Source organism: Strigops habroptila, chromosome Z (assembly GCF_004027225.2).
Source record: "Strigops habroptila isolate Jane chromosome Z, bStrHab1.2.pri, whole genome shotgun sequence".
NCBI classification, from domain to species: domain Eukaryota; kingdom Metazoa; phylum Chordata; class Aves; order Psittaciformes; family Psittacidae; genus Strigops; species Strigops habroptila.
This window is the reverse complement of record NC_044302.2, coordinates 60,410,297-60,418,645: the sequence shown is the minus strand read 5'-3', so window position 1 is coordinate 60,418,645 and position 8,349 is coordinate 60,410,297. Positions and strand designations below refer to the sequence as shown.

General features: G+C 44.2%; 1 protein-coding gene across 1 annotated transcript; it reads right to left on the bottom strand.

The window, feature by feature from the left end:
• Window positions 1–112: 112 nt before the first annotated feature.
• On the bottom strand, window positions 113–6,196 carry CZH9orf64 (chromosome Z C9orf64 homolog). Its single transcript, XM_030471025.1, has 5 exons — window positions 6,130–6,196; window positions 5,600–5,948; window positions 3,877–4,136; window positions 1,954–2,149; window positions 113–656 (listed from the first exon to the last, which is right to left on the bottom strand). Exons 2-5 carry the CDS (start codon window positions 5,934–5,936, stop codon window positions 424–426), a joined length of 1,026 nt encoding a protein of 341 aa, XP_030326885.1. The 5' UTR covers window positions 5,937–5,948; window positions 6,130–6,196; the 3' UTR covers window positions 113–423.
• Between the last annotated feature and the right edge of the window lie 2,153 nt (window positions 6,197–8,349).

Here is an 8,349-nt window from a genome sequence, read left to right as displayed (position 1 = left end):
CACAGCGCCCCCCAGCGGCAGGGAGGAGCCCCCCGCGCTCCTCGCGGAGCTCGGGGCAGCGTTTGCCGACGGTCTGCACCCGCCCCAGGAAACGGAGAGGTGCCCATGCGAGTTGTGGGACCGCACGGTTTATTTGAGAAACGAAACTGTGCCTGCACCGGTACGTACACAAACACAGAACTGGAAACAAGAGCGATAAGCCCTCTATTGACAAGCTGCCCAGGGAAGTTTACACAACAAATTCCAGTCACAGCAAGAGAAAAATTTCAGGGAAAGAATGTAAAAGGCAAGTTGTTAATGCATCATCGGGAAATAAGCATTTCATTTAGCCCGTTCCAAATTAGTATGTGACAAAACACTGCACAAAACAAGTAACCATAATTCAGAAGATAATGCATCAACACAACAGCCATCAGGCTGGACTTAGTAATAGATACACCGCACTTGGTGGAACGGAATGTCTTTCATCTCTTCCCGGTGATCCCGGGCATAGTCCCAAAGATAGTAGTCGAGTAAAACTGCATTGATTTTGTCACGCATGTCCTGACCCTTCTTCTCATAGAGCTCCAGCAAATGCTTACAAATCAAAGCACAACACCAAATGGAACAGCCACGGATCTCCACCTCCTCTTTATCTCCAGACTGGAAAACTGTTCCTGCAGGACACAAAAGATAGCAATCAATTTATATGCAAGAGGCAGAAGATCCAGGATGGCCTGAATTTGTCTTCCCCTGACCTCCATATTTATCCTAAATGAGGACTGCAGTTTTCATGGCTAATACACTGCAACTGTTAACAATGTTGCTATACATTTTCTAGTGACTAATTTTATCATACACACATGTAAGTTCACCCCCCATTCAATTAAAACAGCATCCTGCATTTTAAGAAAGTGGTTTAAGAAAAGAACAGGTGTTTCAGTTATACTGCACATTATACAACTATTTCTTTGCTTGTGGAGACAAAAAGAATAGTCAAACGTAATTTCAAGATGGTGTATTTTCTGCCAGGATAATTCTACTCAAGATTAAAAGATAAAATAAAAAATCCAAACCAAAACAAGCTAAACCAAAAAACACCCCCCCCCAAAAAAAAAATCCAAACCAAAACAAAAACCAAGAAAGCCACATAAGTATAAAAATGTAAAAGGACTCATTCGTTTGAATGACTTGGATGGGAATGTCCTTAACTAGGTTTCATGGAGAAGATAAATTGTCTACATGATCTATTTAATACACATATATATTGGCGCATATATACGTATGTGGCCATCCTACTAAGATCCGTGGACGATTGTATTCATCTGTTTATTTTGCTGTGTAATTTTAAAATTGCGTAACAGCAGACCTACCATTAGACACAGTCATTTTACAGTGGATAAAGGGTTGGTTTATGTTTTTATTCACTGATTTTCGTAGTACCGGAAGATGGAACCATGCTTAGAAACAAGACTCTAGTCTGATGCGATTAACTTAAAGCAATTTTTTTTTAAATGGATGCTTAATATTACCTTGCTTGTTACCAGCAGTTCAGCACAGATAAGAAAGAATCCCCACTTACATCCTCTTTGAAGAAAATAATGAAGAAATAGCTGCTGCTTTTATCTAAACCTCAAAAATCACAACTATACTCATGCCAAAGTGTGGTTTTGGCAACAGCAGCCCTTCAGAAATTTAGATCTTAGAGTTTCTTTAATCCTTCCCTTACGAATGTTTAAGCCAAGGAACAGTTAGACCTTTACAAAAGCATAACCTTGAGATGTCATTTAAGATCATTGTTAGAGAATAAGTTTGTTCTTGATACCTTATCACTACATAAGTAGTCCTTGTTCAGTGGAGAAAAATGAAATTACACATAACCTTTACATGGACAAAACATCACACTATAAAAGCAGCTTTAGTCTACAGTGTGTCTAAAGTCTACTACTTGATATTAGTAAGGGAGAAACAAACCTTCACGTAGTTTCTTCATAAGTTCTTCAGAATACTTCATTGCTTTTAGGTGAACAAGAACTTGAGGTATTCTATAGTCAGCAAATATAGTCAGGCTAGAAATGTCTTCAAAAGAGCCATCTCCTTTGCCTTCTAATACACTCCATGTATCAGCCACAAGTATTTGTGCCCGTTTGTAGAAAGACACCCTTTTTTTCTGAGGAAAGAAATTTGTTAATTATTAAAGTGCCTGAAACATCAACAAATACAGCAAATGGCATGTACAGAGAGAGACATGCAAGAGTTACATTCTACAAAACAAATTATCATGTGGTTAAGCAAACAATAAAAATACAACAGTCTTTAACAGTGTAAAATCTAAACAATATCAAACCACAAACAAGTATCACATGGAATTCCCATAAATAAAAGAGAAACATCATTGCAGTCACTGCAGGGGAATAAAAACTGTTGAGATTCTGCTTGGATCTCAGAACACATTAATGTTGGTTTACTCCACTTAGCAAACAACGCAGTTGAAGTCGAGCAACCATTAATTCTTTCAGAATTCCTGGAGTTCATCCAACCTTTTACTTCAAGGAGAAAAAGCATGTACTGGATTAGATAACTGAAATGTTTAATTAAATCTGTTTATCTGTAATGGTAATGCTGTAAAATTCTAGTCATGCCACCTACTAAAGGGCAGATTTAAGTGATAAATGCAACAGGTTCAAAGCTCCAGTGACTGGTGTTCCACAGAGTTACCTCGAGAAGACTGCACAGACTACTGGTATACGCCATGCTGTCAGTAGCATAGTGTCTTTCAGACATAACAATGTAACAGCTGAATGCTATTACAGATGGGACTGCACACGGGAGTGGCTACATATGTCACTAATGCTAAATGAAGATGATGCCCGTACAGGCAAAACCAGAGACATGGAAAACAACAGATAGTCTCTGCCTACTTGCCATCAGTTTCTTTCAGGAAAACAGCTCCAAAAAGCTTCACTATACTGTCAACCCTGACAAAAGTTATCAGTTACTTTTGGCCTGCAGTCATTTTGCAACGCCTGTTGAACCAACAACAGTCATAGTGTGTATTCCCAGTAGCTCCACATTTTCACAATTCTACCAGAGTTTCATTTCCTTCATTAGCTGCTGGGATCCTCACAGCAGAAGAAAGAGATGGGGGGATAGGGGTTGTCGGTAGCAACTGAAACAAAGGGGGGGGGAAATGAAAAAATTGTGATTTTCCAGGCAGTAATCATCTCAAACATCATGCATTTGTAAGGAGAACAAAGGAGTCATGATCCAATTTGGAACATGGAGTATATCAAAATAAATTACAACAAAGTAATGAAGACAGAGACAGCAAATGAAAAAAAATGGCTCTCCTCTGGGGGAAAAAAAAGTGACTCTTGTTATTAGAAATACATTCCCAACTAGTTAAGGACTTAACACAATCAAAATTCTTTTACTGTTAATAAATGGTGTGATTCTGTTTTCAGAGGTTTAGACTGATAAAGAAATGAACTCTCTATTATTTTACGCAAGCTTATCAAGAAGTATACTGTGGACCAAGAGGATTATTTAAAAAACCTTCTTCCCTGTGTGACTCGTAGCAATTTACATAATTAAGATCAGCTGCTTCAAAGTCTGATTTTGCTTTCATTATAGAGGCCAATATCCTTATTGATTTGAGGCAAAAATATTAATTTTCCTTCTTATTTCCCTTGAATTTCCCATATTCCACAGAAATGTTTCTATTCACCTTTTATTTCCTGGATTAAAACCCCGCAACGATTCACAAATATTAGATCAATTCCAGACTAATTTCTCAGAAAAATTTACATAGACAACCTAAGAGCTATCCTTTAAAGTCACACAATCAAGGAGGAGTAAATTCTTATCATAAGAAACTCAGTGTTAGAACCAGCTTACCTCAAATACAGCTTCATCTCTGTAAGAAGGGAAGTTTTCCAGTACTAGATGTAGTAGTTTCTGAGCACTTCTCTTACTCATTTTAACGCAGGTGAAGAAAGAGCCTCCAAACTTCTCCAGCAGAACTGTTCCACTTTCATTTAGCACCCGATGTCTTTCTTCAATCAAAGGTATGGACACTTCCGTGTCAGAGCGAAATATGTGTTTAACTTGGTCAAGCGTCACGGTGGCAAAATATGATGCGCTGGTAATAGGTATTCCTTTAGAAAATGGAAAATAAGATGTTTAGGCTACCATAACATATCCCAAGGCTTAATGCAGTGGCCTGCCACAGATGAAAGCATTTACATGGTAAGATCTATAGAGTCTATCAACTCTTAAAAACAATCACCTGAGTGTTCAGTGATAATCACACTCATTTGGCTGCCTAAAACTAAACTCGTGTTTGCACACAGTGCTTCCTTCTACAGTTTCCAACATGTAACTGTGGAACCCTTACTACTTTTTATAGCAATTTTTCCGAACTACTTAGTCTTCATCTTTCAGCGGGGTGTTTACATAGCACACTGGCAAATATAGTTCGTATACAGATAGGTTAGTCAGCATAGGCCTGTTTTCCCTTAGATCCTAATCACATTATGCATTTACAAAAAGTATTTTAACCAAACATCCCCATAATTTACAAGCAAATATCACAGAATGGTTTGGGTTGGAAAGGACCTCAAGATCACCTAGTTCCAACCTCCCTGCCATGCTCAGGGACACCTCGCACTAGACCATGTCGCCGAAGGCTCTGTCCAACCTGGCCTTCAACACCAGTGTTCAACACTGCCACGGACAGAGCATTTACCTCTTCTTGGGCAACCTGTTCCAGTGCCTTATCACCCTCACAGTAAAGAGCTTCTTCCTTATATCTAACCTGAACTTCACCTGTTTGAGTTTGAACCCACTACCCCTTGTCTTGTTGCTCCAGTCCCTGGTGAAATAAAACTTCCATCTATATCTGCAAGTAGATTTTTTTTTTCTTATGACAGCAACAAGAGTTAGCATTAAAATACTGGGTTTGAAGCATACAGGTTTTCAGAGCCACTAGAGCTGCTTTGGTACTAAATTAGTAGAAAGGATGCTCAGCTGAAGTCTCATCTTATTTGTCATGGAAACATGCAATTTATCTCAATAACACATGTGAAATAACAGAAGTCACAAACAGCTGACTATGGGCATTCCTTTTAGTCTTTTTAATGGATAAGCGGTCTAATTGCAGTAACGCAATTAGAGCCACAAGTTATCTAATTTCAGCACAAGGTGTTATTAAAGCACTTCCAGCTACCTCCCCCAAGCCCCACAGGATGGCCTGCACACAGAGATTCATCAAAACAGTAAGCTGTAGTCTGCAGAAGTGGCTCCTATTTTGCAGAATGGTTTGGGATGGAAGGGACCTTAAAGCTCATCTAGCTCCAAACCCCCTGCCGTGGGCAAGAACACCATCCACCAGACCAGGTTGCTCAAAGCCCCGTCCAACCTGGCCTTGAACACTGCCAGGGACGGGGCAGCCACGATTTCTCTGGACAGCCTGTGACAGTGCCTCACCACTCTATTTTATGCTTATAGCCCCGTTCCCAGCGCTCCCCTCGCCCCCCATCCGCCCGCTGATGGGGTTCCGCGGCCGCCGGCGTGGGGGGGATGATGTGAGGGGCAGCCCCGCTCCCCGGCGCTCACTGACCGTCGTCGAGGGCCCTGTTGACGGCGGCGCAGAGGGACCAGTACCCGCTGTACGTTTTGCCCTTGTACTTCACGAGGTACTTCTGCTCCTCCCGCTCGGACCAAAAGGAGAAGTTGAGGGTGTCCACCAGGAACACCCATTCCACCGCCTCCTCGCTGGCGGCCCGAGGGTTCAGCTCGTGGAGGCTCTTCCATCCCTCCAGCCCGAACTCCGCCGTCGAGGCTTTGTCGAACAAACTTTCCGCCACCCGCCGCGCCCCCTCCTCGTCCACAGAGACATCTTTACTGTTGTCAGCTATAAACTTGGCGGACTCCAGCGGGGACGGGAACACCTCCATGCTCGGCCGCCTCTGTGCGGGCAGGAAACACGCACGGTTTTCGAGGCCGGCCCCTCTGCTACCGGCCCAGGCCCACCCAGCCCGCGGCGCACCGCACCGGCGCGAAGCGGCTCGGCAACGGGACCCCCCACCGCCCGAACCCCACCTCCCCTCCCGCCGCCCAGCTCCCGCTCCGGCGCAGCACTCCACTCACCGCCGACTGGGCTGGAGCCGCCCCACGCTGCCGCCACCGCACAGTGCGCAGGCGCCCATGGCAGCTGGGGCGGGCTCTGGCGGACACGGCCCTTATCTCTGCTGAGCTGCTCCCGGCCCCCCATGGTGCGGTGTAAGGAGAGGAGAGCCGCGCCCGGGGTGGCGGCCTTTAGGCGGGCCCCGTCCGGCAGAGCTGGTCCTCAGCGGCTGGTGCGGTAAGGCCGGTCGCGCTGCCCGCACCCCGCGGTGTGGGGCTGCCCTTGGGGGCAGCAGGATGGGCGAGCGGGCAGAGCGAGGACCCGGGGCAGGACGCGCACTGACCCCACCGTGGGCCGGAGGGAGGCCTCGTGGTGCATCCCAAGTCATGGACGGTTATTCGAAGAAACCTCCCCCCACTCCCCAAGATCCTTCCCAGCTGGGGCGGGGCACATGCTCGACCTGGTAAGGGAATTTACCAAAAGACCTGCATCACTGAAAAGAAAAAAAGGAAAAAAAAAAAAAAAAAGGGTGGAGGGTGGAGATGCAGAAGTGAACAGAAAACATTTACACATGGATACTTGTGGAGCTTTCTTCCCGCTTTAAACCAAAAGCCAAACAAAACATCACCACTGCATTCTTCTGCACATGCACAAGTTGGAGGCACGCATTAAAACTGGGCACCTGCATTTCACTTAGAACCATAGAATGGTTTGGGCTGGAAAGGACCCTAAGATCATCTAGCTCCAACCCCCCTGCCATGGGCAGCGACACCTCGCACTAAACCGTGTTGCCCAAGGCTCTGTCCAACCTGGCCTTGAACACTGCCAGAGATGGAGCATTTACCACTTCTTGGGCAACCTGTTCCAGTGCCTCACCACCCTCATTGTAAAGAACTTCTTCCTTGTATCTAACCTGAACTTCCCCTGTTTAAGTTTGAACCCATTACCCCTTGTCCTACCCCTACAGTCCCTGATGAAGAGTCCCTCCCCAGCATCCTTGTAGGCCCCCTTCAGATGCTGGAAGGCTGCTATGAGGTCTCCACGCAGCCTTCTCTTCTCCAGGCTGAACAGCCCCAGCTCTCTCAGCCTGTCTTCATACGGGAGGTGCTCCAGCCCTCTTACCATTCTCGTGGCCCTCCTCTAGACCTGCTCCAACAGCTCCATGTCCTTCTGTTGGGGACAACAGAACTGCATGCAGTGTTCCAAGTGAGGTCTCACAAGAGCAGAGGGGCAGGATCACCTCCTTCCATCGGCTGGTCACACTTCTTTTGATGCAGTGCAGTACACAGTTCGCTTACCTTTTGCCCCAAAACCACTGCCTGGATTGCAGGTTTCTCCCTGAAACTTACCTTTGGCTTTCCCCAAGTGAGTGCCCGTGTTGGGCGTATGCCAGCACTGACCCGCTCCCTTTGCCTTCTGCAGCAAAAAATCAAGAACTTGACAGACTCTTAACTCTGCCACTGAGGTCAGCCTTATGCACAGCCTCTCAGCTCTTTGCTTTCCCATTAAATTTCTACCAGCTGCTGAAGTGAAATGTTCTACAAGCCGTGGGGTGGGAAAAGCCCCAAACCAAGAATCCATTCTTAGTCTGGACTCATCATATCCATATGTGCCACACTGCTGTTTTTAAGGTTGTTTTTATTCAGGAAGTAAAATTAAAATTTTTAAACTATAAATACAAATGCCAAGTTATTACATGAGATATCCAGAGGCTTTATATTTTTTAATTTCTCACAAATAATTCCTACGGAATTCAACATACAACAGGGAAACCAAACAAGTTTAAGTTTTGCATACAATGAAAACCAAGTTACAGAGTTAGATGCTGTCAATTTGCCAATTTATAAGGATTTCTAACCTCATATAAATGAAAGCTCATAAAACAACTATAATTCATTCAGTAATGGTACAGCAACTGTCATCTCTAACAGTGTTATCTGCATTAAGCAAGCTGTCTACAACCAGGTGTACTTTACCACTGCTTACTCAGTGACATCACAAAATTTTAAAATATTTTATTTATATACTGTTACCAATATATATATGTACTGCAAAAAGGGCCAAACACTTGAAAAATGTCAATTTTACACAACATCTGCATGAATATTTCTGCATTTTTTCCCCAAACAGCAAAGCAGAGTCATTCTTTTCACACAGTTTCTTTAATGTGCCAAAAACCCAATGTGACTCCATCTATATAAAAGAGCAGGCTTAACAGCAACTTTCTCTCATGTGGGAGAAAA